The following is an 18,753-nucleotide window of genomic DNA, read 5'->3' on the forward strand; positions in this document are numbered from 1 at the left end:
TCTATCCCTAAATACAGGCAGGGCTTCTGCTAAGGCTAAATTCTTTGGGGTCCCAGGGACCCCTTCTTCAAATTTTTAAGGTGTCCTGTTCTTCGCCCAACTTTGGAGGGGACCCCATTGACAAAAATTGAAGGGGTCCTCCGAACTTTTAATGCGTACTGTACGCAATTTTTTGCGTAAGCAGAAGCCCTGACAGGTATTTCAAAATTGTTTTTCCTACAAAAAGCAACTTTGACAAAAAAAAAAGTATAGTACCTTAACATAGTCCTCACCATCATAAATGGGAAGTATTTCGATGCGGTTGCCAATGTCAACTATGATACCAGAGGTGGTATGGTAAGAATACAAGGCTAAAAGAGACTGCTGCACCATGCATACACCTTGAACACCAACATCATCTATCAGTGAATCCATCAGCGCTGCTCTCAGTGAATCACTAAGTTTCTGAGGTGTGCTTAGCATTACCTGAGAAATAAAATGTAAAAACTCTTTTAAAATTGCAATTACTTCAAAGGCTACTTTTGGCAATGCCCTTCCCCAAAACTAAAAGTTAGGGGTTTTAGACGTTGAAAAAGAAGTGAGCTTTTTAAGGTCCTCCATTCTCTCCCTCAAGCACATATACACTTTTAAAAAAAGTTAACTAATATTACTAAATTATTGTAAGCCATTAAAATAATACACACAATGAAATGCACCATAAAGCCTTTGTCCTAAATTAACACAAAATATAAAACTGCGATGAGAACAACAGAAGTACTAACCATATAATTAGATGGATTGATGTTTAGATCTGAAAATATTTTGCGAAATATAGCAGACATCAGCTCCACATTGATGTTGAACTGCAAAAGTAGGCAAGTTCTGTAATAATTAAGAAGAGCATCTCACAGCTTAGTACCCTAATGGATAATGAACTATAAACATTTCACTGTGGCTAGACTATATCAACCAGGTGTAAGGTGAATGATAATCCTTCATGCAAAACAAAGTTTAAAAATTATAATCAGTTAACTTTAATAAATGCTGTCTCATCCAGTCTTTAACATAACAGAAACTTGATTCTATCACAGCACAACAGAGATATGCCATACAGTGTAATAGGTTTAAGTGTCATAAAAACCGGATGGGATAAAGATTAAGGTGACCAGACGTCCCGCATTAGGCGGGACAGTCCCGCTTTTGACCTCGTGTCCCGCCAGCTCATCGGGCGAGACGCCCAATGTCCCACTTTCTGGCAAGTCCATCAAATGTCCCGGTTGTCTTTAAAAATCGGAATACCATACGCTGATTCGACGTTCTTTGACGGTGACGACATCATCATCAGCACATATCCTGCTTTCGCCCCCGAAACGTCTGGTCACCTTAATAAAGATGAAAGTACGTGGCTTTGTCATTTTGACCACTTAATGATTTGACCAGGCTGACTGGACCACTGCCCATGATTGATCTGTATTATCTGGGAGTTGATACAAAAACCAATTACAGAATTTTACTATTCAAATTATTTCTCTGCAGACAAACCCACACACAAACAAATGAAACAAGAGAAGGATGTGTAATCACCAATGTTCTTTAGCGGTCAAGTTCACATAAAAGAAAGAGCAGCAGCAGGCAGATCATCCAAAGATGTCAAAATTTTTAGGTATCAAGGTTCTTTAGAATCTAGGTTAGCACCCAATGAGAATGGTGTCACAGTGCGCTTCAGGCTACTTTCTGATCAAAATAAAAAAAAATCAAAATCAAATCAAAACAGACTTTATTGTCTGTCGAGGAGACCCAGGACAGAAATTTGTCTTCGCTCACAAGGGCAGGCATACATACTCAGGCATACTCTGATGTAAAGAAAGACACACTTGAACTTTAAACACAGAACAACCTTTAGGAATTCACATAAAAGAGGCAAAGAAAGTTCAATTTGTTTATGTCCACTAATCCCTGGCCCCTCATCTCCCCACACACGCAAATGACAAACTTGCTACATTTTCACAATGGGAGTGGCTGAGGGAGGGGGGGGGTTCAGCCACACTCATGCAAACCTATCTATAGCATCTTAAGCCTTACAAGAAATCCTGCATAGTAAGCTACTTTAAGATGGAAGCTACACTTTGATTTTTTTAAAACCAAATTACATCTAAATCAAGGTGTGCAGGTCAACCTATGCCGAATGAGGACACTAAATCAAAGTTCATTTATTTCATAGTCAAATAATTGCATGTGGTGGTCAAATTGACTGGTTCCTCCCCCCTTTGAAGCTCCCCAAGTAAAACACTCTAACCACCATAGTGATGTAAAGAAAGTGCTAGAGAAAATGTGAAGTCTGCGAAGAAAAGTAACATGATTAGTTGTGTCAAATACAGTTGCTAGGTCAAGCAGAGACATCCCAACCATTAAAAATGGTCAAAAACTTAATTGTTGCATTAACCCACAAAAATCTCATTATTGCGGAAAGATTGCTAAGCTAAATAATAATTATCGATAAGATCATATGGAGCTTGGTAGAAGCCGTTTCAAAACCTTTGGCAATACACAGTCAAAATGTTCATTCTTTAATGCATTTACATGGGGATAAACCAAAATGAAAACAAAATCTACATGTAAAATATTGTCGTTCATTCACTTTTCAATTACTGAAGAGACATTCTGCTTGTTAAAACATCCCTTAAGTGTTTTTGCTGTACAATTTAATGGATAGAATAATAAAAGAGAAGACAAACTGTCCAAAGAGAAGCACATATCCAAGACATTCATTAATTTGTGATCCATGTGTTTACACAGCTTTAAGGCTATCGTGTGATACCTGATTATTTGTTGGCATTTTTTTTCAAGATTCTCGAGTTTTGGAATAAAAGTTGTACCTGTAAGGTAATCACAGAATGTATTATTTAGTTGTGTATGTTTTGTGCTTTTTTAACTCCTGTGCAAAGGCAGGTTTGGATTTTTGCTGATCTCCTTCATCTAATCGGCAGCTGGATAGCAGTGATTGCTCAACTACAATACTATTTGTGAAGTCATGCACCATGGCAGGTGCCAAATGCTGCGGTGTTTTCTCATGTTGTTGATGGCTATGTAGCCGTTGTGTCATGATACTTGCTCTGCTGTTGCAGTGTCCTTGTGCACTGCTGCCACAGCATGTGTTCTGCCCTACTCATGTAGCCAAGCTTTGATCATGCAAAAGTTGATGTAAGGAATGGACAATCAGTGTTTTGTGTGATAGGGCTGCGGGACATAGTCCAAAACTGGAAGCTTTTTCTCTTCTGTGCATCTGCCTGTAATGGTCATGAAGGGAACTGACAAGGCTTACCATTGACACCTATTCAGAGCAACAGCAAGTCCTGTATGGTCTGGCCAGTCAATTCTTGTATGTTTGCCAGCCAGATTTTCTTACAGCACTGACTACCCTACAAGATACTTAAGGATAGTTTTACAGTTTTGTGCCATGTCACCTAGCCTAACTAGACAAGCTTGCTTCACCTCTCTGTTGCCAGAAAAGGCTGCTGGTAGATCACGAGAGTGGCAACTATGCTTGGTACATAGTCATTGGTTTTATGTTCCATGTAGGTGACTGAAAGATTGAAGAGTCTATGGTTCACATTTGTAGAGTAGGATATTAAGGCGTGTGAGTCCAGCACTGCATTTGCTTCTATGAGGTTTTGGCTTCGCTATCCCTGGTAACATGACCCTCAAAAGACAGTTAAGCGGTCCAGTGACGCAACGGTTAGCGCCCGTCACCAATACGTTCATTTCTCGTCTCGGGCACACTGTTCTTTCTCTGCACGTGGCATCTGTTTCCAGGGCTGGCTGCCCTGCCATAATATAGCCTCAGTTGCTGACATGGCGTAAAACACCAATCCCCTCAAAAGACAGTTGCAGCCATCTCTACAAGCTACATGAGTACCAACTCCCATGCTCTCTCTATAGACTCTTGTCTATGCTTTCATTCTATCAAAACTCAATTACTGTAACTTCCTGGTCTTTGCTTGATCTTCATGTCATTTACAAAAGCTAGAAAGTACAGAACTTAGCTGCCCATTTATGTCTTCAGAGCAAGGAAAACGGACAATGTTACTCCTCTTCTGTGCTGTGTACTGGTTACACATTTATGCTCGCTTTTAAGTGAGTACAAGCTTTCAGTGCTTTGTAATTGTTTTGCAGTTTCATGCTCTGCCCATTTCTCCAAAATTTGTATCTACTCCACGTAAAGCTAGTTTATCTACTAACCCTTAGTCTGTACTGCTATTTTGCCTCTGACATTACATTAATTTGCATAACGTCACAACTGGATGTTGCCCTGACATACCTATTGCCCCTGATGCCTTCACTGCATGTCTTTAGAAGTTTGTCCATATTGTTGCCTATCCTTCCATTTCTTTCACTTAATCCTATCCATGCTTTGCTTTCAAGTGCAGAGCACACCCTCCTACATGATTCTGCACTATATACACATATTTTATTATATTCATAAGAATTCACAGACACAAGAAAAAGTTAAGTTCCAGGAAGTTCTGAACTTACTTTTTTAATCATTTCCTGATTCCATTTTGCAGCCAAAAAGAAAAAGCACATACATTATCTCTAACTCAAAGCATTGAAAAGAATTAGAAAAAAATAAGGTTCACTAATAAGGCACTCACCATTGACCTTGAACTATGACTCGATTGATACTTCTGAGCAAAAACAAACTGAAACTATTTACATTATGACAAAATGCTGAAATACATTGCTCCTGTATTTAGCAATGGCAAATCAAATTCCAAGCATCTGGCATGCATGGTTTGAGTTTATCGAAAGTTCTCGGTCAATTACTCTAGTGTGAAGAAGGGTTAATTAATAAAGCCACATGGCACAATGATTACCAAAGATGATGGTTTTACAGTTGATAAAATGCTCCTTTGTATGAACATTAATATTTTGATAGCAATACAATTCTGATCCTATCCAAGTAGTAATAAGTAACATTTAAGCTGATTTTACAACTTCTGATAGTAGAAAACATAAAAAACAAGTACTAAGCAAAGAACATTTGAAAAACTTTTTGCGTAACAATAGTGGTTCTTTGGACTGCATCAAGGGCTTAATGTATTAAGTGGGTGTGTTATGTTTTTATGCTGAACACCTGGTTTTACTTATAACACAGGACAACTGATGCAATGTTCCCTAAGCAGCATCAAACAGATGAGACTGCTCCACAAACAAGACTTCCTAAATTTAACTGCCCCCTCCCTTCAGTCTCGATGCAATCTACGTGCAGTCTACATCTACAATCAATTCTTGAAGGGATTGTGCTTACTTTCCTCTTTGGTTTAGTGTTATTACATTCTAATAATATGTGTTAATACATTTTTTGGTGAAAGCAGGCTGGCTGTCAGGTTGGTAATTTCTTTGTGGCTTTGGTCCTTATTTGTCATAACTCCAGTTACCTTGTCTGCCTCTCCACTGGCACCATTTGCAGAATTGTCTTTATCCTCTGTTTGCATCTTTTCACAAGAATGAATTATTAGTCCATTGCCCAAGTCCCTGTGACATGGAGGACCATGGACCACACTTTGTCTAGTCTCAACCTGACATGGGTGACCCTGCCAGGAGCTAACACTCTCGTCAGCGTAACTCTGAAGATCACTGATATACTTAAGCCATGGATTTGAAACAGGGGAGGTGAGGATGGTTAGTCTTCCACTTCTCTCAGCATTTCAACATATGTTGCATAGTCGATGTATTTGATTCTTCTGCCAGTCAATGGTACCAGCAAGGGTGAAACTACACATGATGTAACATTACACCTCTATGCTCTCTCTCCAGCTGCCTGTTTCCTGCCATCCAGCACCCTCATTACCTTAAACCCCAAATTTTCTAGAAACTACCCCAGGCACACATCCTCTGTTGCTATACAGCCACCACCCACCTCTCCCTGGGAGCAGGCTAGCCCCCATCCTGTGACCTAACCCTGTGACCCTGGGGGTCAGTTTCATTCCATTACTGTGGCCTACCCAGCCTCTAAGTGTGCACGAGCATGTATCAGGCCTTATCCCACACTATATACTTTTGTAAACCACCTGCTGTCATTTGGCACTGGCAAAGCACAAAAGTAGAACTGTTCAGAAGTGACTGATGGAAACACAACTAAACAAGAAGGAAATGAAAGGCCACACAAAAAGTACAGAAAGACAAAAATGCTCAATATATTAGAATTGATGAGGATGTAAAGTTAGGCTAAGTTTCAGCAAAAACGAGCAAACAAGAATTAGATCTAAATCTACATAACGGTGAAGAATGGCAGCTGTTAAAGTAAAATTGGCAACAAACGGAAAAGAAGTCAATTACAAGCAGTAAATCAAAAAAAAAAAGGACAGCTGAAAAGAAACATGACTGCAACATGCAATTAAAAACCTATAATGTGAATAGAGACGTTGGGAAAGAAAGCATAAACAATCGCTGGAGAACAAAGCGTCTCAACCTGTCAGGTGTAGCCTCATTTCTGGCCAGACATCAAAGAGTAAGACAAGAAACTGGTTGACTTGTGGTGACTGCAAATGTATGCAAACAGTAGTAGCCAGGTGACTTTTTCCGTCTTCTTTTTAATGTGGCCCCTGTGTCCCTAGTCTGTCTAGTAATGTATATCAACGCCAAATACTGGGAAGCCAACCGCCAAGTGAAAAGATCTGTCAGGGAAGACAAGAGATACTTCACCTATGAACTGAGAGAGGAAGCAGAGACAGCAGCTATACAGGGAAACTTGATTCGACTATACGAAATAGCACGAGCTCTGTATGGCAGGAGCATTAACCCAAACATGCCAGTGAAAGACAAAGATGGCAAGATCATAATCTCTTGCACATTCCATTCCCTATAGGATAGTATGGGGTGGTGCAAGACTTATTGCACCTGATAACCCAGCACAATTTCTTTATGGAGCATAATATTGGACTCTGCAACCTTGAGCTGACTGGCAATAGCCTTCATTGCTGGAGACATAGATGAAGAATACCGGGACCTGCTAGACAAAAATGGGCATATTGATATCTGACCACCAAGAATGATTTTTCCTTTTAGCCATGGATGACATGTCTTCCCCAGAGACCTATAGCTATGTTCTGACTTTGAATGTGAAGGACCAGGCCATATTAAAGAATGTGACAATCTTAGTCACTGTGTCTGACGACTAAGTCAACAAAGACAGCACACTTTTCAATTTTTTATGTCAGATTGGAGCTAAGTTAGGTCTCTAACACCTCACTCTCCAATGACCTAAAAAAAAAAAATTAGGGGATGACCGTTACCTTTTTACCTGAACATTTTGGGGTGGGGTGAATTTTTTTTCTCATCAAACACCAAATATGATAGATGTTGCAACATCTTAGAAATGACGGTTATGTGTGTATTCTTTTTCATTTGTCTTACAGTTAGCTGTAATAGTAAAATTATTTAGACACCTGTTATTTTATAAAGTTTATACATATAGATTTTTACAGCTAGCTTACCTGTTCTATTTTGCCAGATGGCTGCACAGGATAAAACAGGTTGGAGTTATGACGTATGTTTGGTTGGTAAGCATCCATTCCTACTACCTTTTCACCTGTGGCTTTGTGTACTGCCACCACACTTGGGAAAATTATTTGTGGTAGGCTGACTGCAACATGTAAGCAGAAATACAAACCACTCAAAAGAAACAACTGTACCATTTGATTAGCAACGATTTAAAAAAATATCTATCAAAATGTAAATTTTAAGGCATAGTTACTGTTAAGGAATTTTTGGAAGAATGAAATTTTGGCACCACTTTTACAGAAATACACATTAAGTGTATCATGAAAGTTAATAAATAAAAAGACACACAGCTTAACAAATCACACAAAAAAAATAAATAAAAGAGAAGAGTCATGTCAATGTTTCTTAGTGCACACCTACAAAGACCTTTTCTTTGTGTAAATTCCATTACAGTATTAAGATAGCACCAGATACCATTCTTGTACTCTGTGAAACATACACTACATAGCACAGAAACACAAATATATAACATACACAAATCAGCCCCAACAGTCGTTAAAGCAGGAAAAACTTTTCCTACCTAATAAATTTAGTTACACACGCACACAATACACACTCCATATAAAGCTAATTACATAAGTAACCGCATCAATAAAATCAAGAGAAAAAAGGGTGAAAGAGAACGCCCTCCCCCCCCCCCCCAAAAAAAAAAAAAACCCACATACTAAAACATAAAGAAATACAGTAGCTAATTATCTATGGAAATTGTATGGCCTCTTTCAGAAGTTCAGTAATACAACAAAACAGCTAAAGTGACTTGAATGTCCAAGTGAGTTCACAAGGAATACAATGACCATAATGTCAAGAATCTTTTCAAGAGCCTTTTTCAGCACAAAAAAGAATTTACATCAAGCATACATGTCTAGTACTTTACATGATATAAGCTGGTTTAGTTTATTCCTTGTTACTTGGGGAGCATAGGGCTGCAACAACATCTCGCCAGTGGACCTGGTTTTGGGCAGCCCCCTTCAGCTGGGCCCATGTGGTTTCCCTTGTGTTTTCTACAGTTCTTTTCCAAATCTGCTTTGGTCTCCCAACTCTCCTCTTTCCCTGAGGAATCCAGTCAAGTGCCTGCCTGCCAATGATGTCAGCTGTTTTGCACAGGGTGTGTCCTATCCAACAACATTATGACAAATTTGATGTCTTGGCTAGTGGCATTCTGGTTCTTTTCCACAGAATGCTGTTGGAGATCTTTCAAGGCCATCTTATTCCCAGAATATGGCATAGGCATCAGTTGGCAAATGTCTGGACTTTGTTGTTGACGGTGTTTGTTACCCTCCAGGTTTCAGAACCATACAATAGGACTGCCTTCACATTGGCTTTGAAGATAAGAGTCTCACTGAAGAAGAATGCTCGGGAGTTCCAGATAGGCTGTTAAAAGCATGCCTGGCCTTGCTGATGCGGTTTTTGATGTCATTGTCTGCTCCATCATCCTTGTTACAGCGGTCCGGTGGCGCAACGGTTAGCGCTGTTAGCGCCTGTCACCAATACAGTGAAGGTTGGCTGCCCTGAGTTCATTTTCTCGTCTCGGGCACGCTGATCTTTCTCTGCACGTGGCATCTGTTTACAGGGCTGGCTGCTTGCCGTAATATAGCCTTAGCTGCTGACACGGCGTAAAAACACCAATTCTCCCCCCATCATCCTTGTTGACAATGCTCCCCAAATGATACCCAAAACGGTCTGTTTCCAGGATGTTCTCTCCTTGAAGTTGGATTAGGTTATTCTTGCTTGTTGTTGATTCTCATCACTTCAGTCTTCTTTCTGTTGACCTTTAAGCCAGTCTTCTCCGCTTTCTCTGTTAGTTTGGTTTGTGCTTGGTGTTGTAATGATCGTTAGAATGGGTGATTTCTTAGAGCGAAGGGAAAAATGGTCTGTTGGAGAGAAACCACTGGAGGTGGTTAATAGCTATGGGTATTTGGGATTTACCTTGACTACAAGAATGAGCTCCTATCAGTTAGCAATTAAACAGTTAGCAATTAAAGGGAAGAAAGCTACAGTGGATATAGTAAAAGCATTGAAAAGGATTGACAATATGACAAGACAAACCTTCTTTAAATTATTTGACTCCGTTGTTCAACATGTGTTTTTATATGCAGCTGAATCATGGGGTCTTTTACAGGATGACAGCCCAGTTGAAAAAGTACACCTCTTCACTTGTAAAAAGTCTTTGAATGTTCCAATCCGCACACCGTCAAATATGGTGCATGGAGAACTCGGGTGCTACCCGCTCTTAGTTAACTGCTGCATAAAAACCATTAAATTTTGGCTTCGCCTGACGCTGATGAACATAGACCATATACCCAAACAAGCATACTTGCTTTAGAGCAGCCTTGATGCTCAAGGGAAAAAGAACTGGGTTGCAAAAATACAAGAAAGGTTGGGTGCTATGGGTTTCAACTATGTATGGTTAGACCAGGGCGTGGGTAATCATAAAATGTTTTACTAGCCATAAAACAAAGAATAATTGATGTTGGCCACCAAGAATGGATTGCTCATATGAAGCACAGTGACCATTTCTGTCTGTACCGTGTTTATAAAAAATGTCTTCACTCCAGAGCTATACTTTAAACATGTAAATCTAAATTGTTTTAGGGATGCATTTGGTTGTTTTCAATATTCACAAGAATCACTTTATTTATAATCAGAACGCTCATGATATAAATTATTGTTCATTTTGTGTAGCATTGTAGCATCCACTAAGGATGAAACCCACCTTTTGTTTCACTCCCCACAGTAACAATGAACAACTTTATTTTTCCCAGTGGGCAATTTGAACATGGGAAGGTGCTCTAGTTAGAAAGTAAAGGTTAGAAATAAAAATAAGAATAAAGTTCGTTGCAAGATGCAGTGTTGACAGATGTGAACATGAAAAATATTGGCAATGAAAAAAGAAGGCAAGTGACAATTATATCTATAATATAAAACAAACAACAAACTTACATCAAGAATAATCATGTGTGCATCTACAACATCACACACACACCACTGAGGTTGAGCAGCTGGACCGCAGATGGCACAAATGATTTCCGGTGTCTATTACTTTTACATATTGGCATGGAATAACGTTTACCTGAGCTTAATAATACAAATTGTCTCGTTAGTACATGTTGAGGTATTGACAAAATGCGTGAAGCTTTCCTTACTACATGTATTTGTTAATCACAGAAAGAAGCTAAATCCCTCTGTCTGATACCAATTATCTTAGAACAGTACAATAATATTTGCATTAGGTCTCTTCAAAATGTTCCACCAAACAGCGAAAACAAAGCGCTTATCAAAATCCTGACATGTAAAAATGTAAACAAATCAAGCAATTAGCCTGATTTCTATTCAAGTGCTTCAGTTTAAGAAGGGATAAAATAAATAGTGAGATTTGAAACACATCACTATGTAACACTTTTAGAATCCCAATGTAATGCTGCCTCAAGTACATGTATACAGATATAGATGTTTATGTGTGCATGTGAATGAGAGCATGTGTATGCGTGAATGTAGCGGAACGAGGCTAACCTTGTGATATTGGCAGTAATGGCTAGATGTCAATAAAGAGTTCGACTTCAATAAAGGTCTGTGGGTGAAGTGATGTGCTAACATGCAGCAAATACACAAAATCTTATCAGCATCAAATATTCAATATAGTCTTACACATTCAAATCCATATCATTGATCCTTAAAAGATCATCAGAAATAAATAATAATTCATGTAAGTATATTCTTACTTTGTTGTCCCAGAATTCCAGCTCTCACAGCACTACTGCCCAGATCAACAACAACAACATGCTGAAACAATATATAAGAAATATTCATGATAATGGAAAAGAACAGAATAAAGTGTCATTACCATGGCTAATGAAAACTTGCAATGAGAATTCATTCTCCTCTAATTGTCTCTAAATAACTGAGCTGGTAATTTCTAGATTTACATTCCTGTTTAAATAACATGACCATCATTTCATTTGTTAAAATTTCCTGTAATGCTCAACAATCAACATAATCCATCCCTAGTAGCATCTGGACAGTTTGCTGGGGTGTGTGCGTAGGGAGTGAAAGGATAGGTTAAGAAATATCACGTTTTCACGTCACTGACATTGATATCACTTAATAGGGTACACTATGATACAGAAACACACAGATTAAACTAGCGGCAGTACTTATCTCAGTACCATTCTTGAAAAAAGCTTCACTATTTTCCCAGAAGGTGTCATGAACCTCCCCCTACAAAGCTGCATACTCTTGCTGGTGCATAATACAAAAAGTTTATAAGAGTTAGAAATAAAGGTCAAATTTTATTTTAAAATTTAAAATTTTTTTTTATTTCGTTTTGTTCTCATTTCTGTATTTTTTAAAGCTTCTCAAGTAATCATCCTTGTATTTTGCCATGTTGTAGTAAATAATGTGCTAATATCTTGAAACACAACACTAGGAAAGAGATAAGTAGCCCATGTCAAGTTCATATTCTTCAATATTGGAAAAAGGGAAAGGTTGTTAGGGAGTGAGGTGTCAGAGACCTCGCTTTTCTCAGGGCTTTATATGAGGGCAGTGCCCATCTCCTCTAAATCATTGCTTCCCTTCTCTAGAGTCAGGTACCTGTTCCCGCCAGCTGGGTCGATTGAGGTAAGTGAGCTGGGCATCATGGGTACTGAACTGGTACACCTCTCAGTTCAGATGCCAGCGCTCTAACCACTCAGCTTCTGCTCCTACCCAGTGACAAAGCTACTTACTAAAATGTTTTCCAATACTAAAAAAAAAATAAAATAAATAAAAACCCTCAAGAAAGCCCACAGTATCAATAAAAGGGCCAAAAATACTGACAGCATCTTTACCCCAATTACCCTACCTCCTATTGTTTTTTTTTTTATCTTGTGATTTATTTTTGACGTACATTAATAGTAGATATTTACTTCCTTAATTAGAAGGCACTATTGAAGTACATTCTTCATAAATTATAAATTATGTATATATACCATTAAAACATTGCAGCAGAGAAAGAACTGAAGTTGCAAACAGTATTGAAGAGAGCCTACCATATAAAAATGTACATAAATTACATAAGAGAACTCCAAATCCTTTAAAGAAACTTTGCCTAGGTTTGAAATTGTTACTGATTTGGAGTTAAGGTTATACGTTCCCATCACATAAAACATTTTGTAACAAACCTGATCTTTCATCAATTTCAGTAACACAATTGCATAAGCATAAATGCGACACTAAAAAGCAGCTTCTTGACATAGGTATCAAGGATCATGATAGTATTAACACAATGAAGTGCACACTTTTCAGTATCTGGTCAATAAAAGCCTTCCAAATCCCCAACTCTTTAAACTGAAAGCATGAAAATCCCAAAGAATTTTATCTGAGGGTCTGAAGACCCCTTGTATTTTATGAACAGGAAACAGAGCAGGTGGAATAAATTAACCCCAAATGATTGAATTTATGTAACAGATGCTTACATCCTGCACTTGTTCTTACTCTTTTCCCTTTTGTTAACTCATAATAACAGCTGTAACAAACCATTGAAGGATGCTGTGGTGAGTGCACAACTGGACGAACGTAAGTTGCTCTTGTGTTGTCTGCTGTCTGAGACTCCAGTGCCACCTTCCACTGACCATATTCTTTCTCTGTTGGGGCACGCACCATTAAATAATGACCTCTCTGAAAAGACAATATAACAGGTTAAGTAATGTGCAAAAATGGTGTTGTGACCATTAAACACAAAACTCACATCAAAATCTAACACAACATAAAAACATTAAATCCAATGAGAAAGCCCTATCCTCTCTAAAAATGAAAAAATAGATGACGACCCTGAGTCCCACGCCTTTGATAGAGCTAATCAGATCCTGACACATGCTTTTCATGTAAGAGATGTAATGTAAAAAAAAATGAAAAAAAAAATTGAAGAAAATTACATTTGAAATTATAAAAAGTCACCAACTCATAAAAAGTATACAAAATATTTACTGTAACATGAGTTTGTTAATATTATTTGTATTTTGCATAATATTTACCCCATCATCAATGCCCAAAATGCGGTTGCCCATGTCATCAATGTGGCCGCCCATCAACTGTACAATCTCACTTGGTTTTTCTCGGCTGCTTGTCTGCAAGACACAAAGAACACTGTGAGGTATCTGACATTAAGAAGGAATGAAAGAGAAAGAAGAAAAGAGTGTATGGAGTAAATGGCTATAGGAAGAACTTTGGTGCCCCGCAGCTGTTCAATGTTTTAAAACAAAAGGTGTTCAATGCGCTTAGTAGCAGCAGATTTTGTCTCTCTCACAATTGTGTTCCTTTTCAGTCACCTTTCATGAGTCAATTACACTACTCTGCTTCTGTGTTAAAAGTCCTTGCCAAGAATGTGACTAGTGTATTGGATATTAACTTGCTGTCGTATTGCAGAAAACTTGGACTAATTAATAAGAAAACTGTGCGTGGAGTACGTGGTGGGAGGAAAGTGCGTGCATGTAGACTTGCTAATTCCTGTTCAGACTTAGTGCAAGTGTTAGCTCCAAGCTCTGGCACCAGTGAGCCTCTAGGACTTACTGCCTCTGTGGAAAGTTTGTCTTTGGGGCTATGGCCCTGTTCCTGTAATTCTTCATGCTCCATTGCATCTGTCCTTGATGGCCCCTTCACCACTGTGTTGGTGAATGATGTCAACCCTGTGCCTATTGACATCTCATTAATTTCTTGTGACACCAGTGTTACTGCTGTTCCTCCGCCTACCTCCCCTACTCCGGCATTCCCTTTCCAGTTCACAGACCTGTCCCGCACTGTACATCTAGTGTGAATGAAGATGGGTCTAGTGTTGACCCCCTTACATCAGAAACGCTAGATATTACAAGTTCATCTGTGAGTCAGATAGTTCAGACTCAACTGTTATGTGGCCTCCTCAATGCCCAGTCGGTCGTCAGGAAGGCCGTGGACATTCACGATGTGATTATTGACAAGTCACTGGATTTGCTGTTGCTCACTGAGACGTGGCTTAGGGAGGCTGGAGATGAACTTGTTATCAAGCAAATCACTCCCGTGGGATACTCGTTCATTCATAATCCCAGATCTGGAGATAGATGTGGTGGTGGGATTGCTGCTGTATATAAGAAATCTGTGCTTCTGAGGCCTTTGGTGTCAGAAACGTTCAAGACTTTTGAGTCACTCAGTTTCGCCCTCACTCGTGGTTCACTGACGTTTCATGTCTTGCTTCTATATCACCCTCCTTACTCTAGAAACAACAAAGTGACTAATTCAGCGTTCTGTGAAGAGTTTATTCCCCTGGTCTCCAACCTAGCTGCTGCCAACAAATACTTGTTAATTCTTGGAGATGTGAATATTCATTTTGATGTGCCATCTGACCCTGACACTAAGAGACTTTGTCAGCTGTTGGATTCCCTTGATGTTGTTCAACATGTCAACTCCTCTACCCACTGTAAGGGTCACACCTTGGACTGGGTTATTGCGAGACCCGGCCATCACACTGTTAGGTCTATTGTTGTGAAAGACCTGCAACTTTCGGATCATTTTCTTGTGTTGTTTAATACCAGCATGTCAAGGCCTGGCTTACCGAGAAAGACTGTGTACACTAGAAATGTGTGGGGCATGGACTCTGATTCTTTTCGTACCGAACTTCAGTGTTCTGATCTCCCCTCCTGACAAGGTGGATGAGCTTGTGGCTCTGTACAACAGCACCCTGACTGCTCTTCTTGACAAGTTTGCACCTGAGAAAAAGAGGTGCATTACTGAGCGTCCTGATACCGCGTGGTTTACTCCAGAGGTACGCCAAGCCAAGAAGGTCAGGCGTCAGGCGGAGCGCAAATGGCGCAAGAGTAGACTGGAGGTGGAGAGTCAGATTTATCGCCATACAAGGAGCCAGTGTTCAGCCATCATTGTCAAAGCTAGGTCGCGGTATGTTTTAAGCATTCTAAGCTCTGCAGTTTCTGATTTTCGCAAGATGTTTTCAGTTGTGAATGGTCTCCTGGGTAAAGATGCGATGGCGCCTGTTCTTCCAGAGATGGATGACCAGACCGCTGCCAGTACATTAAGTGCTTACTTTGAAGACAAAATAATGACCATAATTGACAGTTTCAGTGACTCGGTTGATACTGCGGAGCACACCAGTGACTTGTTTTGTGGCACGCCCCTCTCTAACTTTCAACCAGTGACAGAAGATGAACTATTGAAATTAGTTAGGCGTTGTAGCCCAACCACGTCTGTAGATGATCCTATTCCCACTAGTGTTGTTCTCCAGCACCTTGACATTCTGCTTCCTGTAATAGTACGCATAGTCAATGCTAGCCTTTTCTCTACCTCTGTACCCAGACAATTTAAAACAGCTGTGATCAAGCCTGTCTTAAAGAAACACAACTTGGACCCTAGCTCGTGTAAAAACTATAGACCTGTGTCGAATTTGCCTTTTGTTTCGAAACTTGTGGAGCGTGTAGTTGCTCAGCAGTTGACATTCCACCTGGACCGCTACAGCATTTTGGATAAATTCCAGTCGGCGTACAGACCCAAGCACAGTTGTGAGACAGCCCTTCTGCGTCTTATGAACGATCTTCTGTGCAGTGCGGATGCAGGGAAAGTGACTGTTGTGGTCCTCCTTGATCTGAGTGCGGCCTTCGATGTCATTGATCACTCTACTAACTCATCTCCAGATGGAGGTGGGCATTGGTGGTTCTGCCTTGCAGTGGTTCCATTCCTACCTCAGTGACCGCACACAAAGGGTGATGGTCAATCAAGCTTCTTCAGTGACAGTTCCATTGCTGTGCGGTGTCCCGCAGGGCTCTGTTTTGGGCCCGGTTCTATTTTCTATTTACACATCTCAGCTTGGTCCTCTCATTGAGAAGCATAATGTGAACTGTAAGATGTTTGCAGATGACACTGAACTCTATTTTTCATTTAGTACTGACAGTGAGTCGGTGTGTGAGGCACTCTGTGCAGTAGTAGATTGTTGTTTAGAGGTCAAGTCATGGATGCTAAGGAATAAACTCAAGCTTAATGATGAGAAGACCGAGGCGATGCTGTGTGGTTCCAAGTTTAGCTTGGCAAAGTCTCTCTAGATTCCATCCAAGTGGGTCAAGCTAGAATCCCCCTCTCCAGCTCCGTACGGAACCTTGGACTCTATGTCGACAATCTTCTTACTATGTCTGATCATGTCAGTTTTGTAGTCAAGGCATATTATTTCCATATCCGCACACTTGGACGACTCCGACCCATTCTCAATAAGAAGACTGCAAATGCAGTTGCTGTGTCCCTCATCTGTTCTAAATTAGACTATGCAAACAGCTGCCTCTGGGGAATTTCAAAGAGCGAGGTGTCGAGGCTTCAGCGAGTGCAAAATACGGCTGCTAGGATAGTTGCACGAAAGAAAAAAAAACTGACCACATTACTCCTGTACTACGTGACCTACATTGGCTTCCTGTGGAGAAAAGAATTGAGCACAAATTGTTAACCTTGACATATGGCTGTCTTCACGACCTTGCGCCTGCATATCTACAAGATCTCATTCGCCGTCACCAACCTCAGCGGAACCTTCGTTCAGCAGCCCACTTCAGACTTGAACGACCGACCGTTCAGTCAGGGAATACTAACAAGAGGACTGTGGGTTTTAGATCCTTCTCGATCAAGGAGTCTGATAGTATTGCATCTTTCAAGAAAAATCTTAAGACTCACTTGTTTAAACTTATTTGAAGTTATCATTTGACCTGCAGTTTGGTGGCTGCTGGGATCACCGCGCATTGAGCGCATCTTTGTGATGCGGATATTAGCGCGTTATAAAACTACGTCGTCATCATCATCATAGCTGTTTCCTTTAAATAGAAAGGCCAGGCAGACATGTCTTCAACCCAAACTCAACTATCACTACTGGCTCCATGCATCACACCCTGGCATTCTGCCTTAACTGATGGACTAAACACAGCAAGAGGGTGATTCTGTCATCCCTGTACATTACCAGGCAGAGATAATGCCAGGTCCTTAACTTCAAAGGGTCCACACCAGTGACTGGTGAGTCTGCAAACTTAAGCAAAGATACTGCTTGCTCAACTCTGACAACATTCTTTAGGTTGTGGAATGAAATGCAGAAAGCGTCCATCAGAAAAGACCAGAGCTAAAGGCCTTTCTGAGAGACAGCAAGATTGATGTTATCTGTATACAAGAATTCCCGTATCACTAAAGCTTGCAGATTCTTTATCCATCGCTTTGAAACCTTCAGGTGAGACATACCCTGCAGCCACAGATGTGTCATTCTTTGTCAGACACGGTATCTCAGCCACAAAAAGTAATCTTCAGTATATCACTATAAGATAAAGCAGCCATCGGAATGGAGGCCTGTTGCAGTGACTGCTGCAGCTACAGTTCCACCATTTGGAACTCTGAGCCATCATAAAAAAATTTCCTGAAGGTGTTGAAGAAAGATGAGTTAGCAGGAGAAGAAAAGGCTCTCTACACCTACTCCTGGAAGGACCATGAAGCGGGTCGCTTATGACCTCGAGCGCTAGATGCCGCTCTCACGCCTCGTGGGTGCTTAAGGCTGCATAGACTTATCTGTCCCGCAGCCGAGCTATCTACTTTTAAGGGCAATTACAGAGTGGTGGTGCTCAATCCTCTCCACTCTGGTTTTTGTAGTGGGTTTACTCCCTGCCTTTCCGAGCCACGCTACTAGTCTAGAGCTGAACCTAGTAACTACACGAGAATGCAGGCATCTTGTGTGCCCACATGCTCTTTCCCAAATTAACCTACTCCAGCAGCCTGTAAATAAGGCATAACGGTTTGGTTTCCTTGGCTCAAATGGCACACTTTGAAAAGATACTGAATTGACTTCGTCTCCCATCTTTACCTGACATACCACCAGCAACTGAACAACTTCATGTCAACATCAGCCCTCTCACTAAGACAGAAATCATCAAAGCTATCAAAGGCAGGAAAAGTGGCAAAAGCAGTAGAGCCGGATGGCATACCCCGAGAAGCACTAAAGGCAGACCCCGAAACAACAGCAACAATTTTACAGCCCCTCCTACACAAGATCTGGGAACAAAAGCTAGTACCAACAGACTGGAAGCTAGGCCACCTGGTCAAGCTACCAAAGAAAGGAGACCTCTCCCAGTGCAACAATCGGTGGGGGACCATGCTGCTGTCCATCCCCAGTAAAGCTCTATCAAGGGTAATTCTAGAGAGACTGAAGAAGGCACTAGACAAGAGATTGAGACCAGAACAAGC

The 18,753-nt window shown here is 40.4% G+C and overlaps 1 protein-coding gene across 4 annotated transcripts in view; it reads right to left on the reverse strand.

The window, feature by feature from the left end:
- LOC112571787 overlaps window positions 1–18,753 on the reverse strand; it is a 58,879-nt gene that overhangs the window by 15,034 nt on the left and 25,092 nt on the right. For 3 of the 4 annotated variants that reach the window (XM_025251071.1, XM_025251072.1, XM_025251070.1), the window contains exons 8-14: window positions 13,551–13,643; window positions 13,054–13,194; window positions 11,262–11,322; window positions 7,476–7,624; window positions 4,513–4,527; window positions 762–842; window positions 273–465 (exon numbers count right to left, since the gene is read on the reverse strand). In XM_025251071.1, coding sequence (XP_025106856.1) covers window positions 273–465; window positions 762–842; window positions 4,513–4,527; window positions 7,476–7,624; window positions 11,262–11,322; window positions 13,054–13,194; window positions 13,551–13,643 — 733 coding nt within the window. The remainder of the gene's footprint in view (window positions 1–272; window positions 466–761; window positions 843–4,512; window positions 4,528–7,475; window positions 7,625–11,261; window positions 11,323–13,053; window positions 13,195–13,550; window positions 13,644–18,753) is intronic. The other variant, XM_025251073.1, reaches the window with a different exon arrangement.

This window comes from Pomacea canaliculata, linkage group LG9 (genome assembly GCF_003073045.1).
Source record: "Pomacea canaliculata isolate SZHN2017 linkage group LG9, ASM307304v1, whole genome shotgun sequence".
Classification (NCBI taxonomy): Eukaryota; Metazoa; Mollusca; class Gastropoda; order Architaenioglossa; family Ampullariidae; genus Pomacea; species Pomacea canaliculata.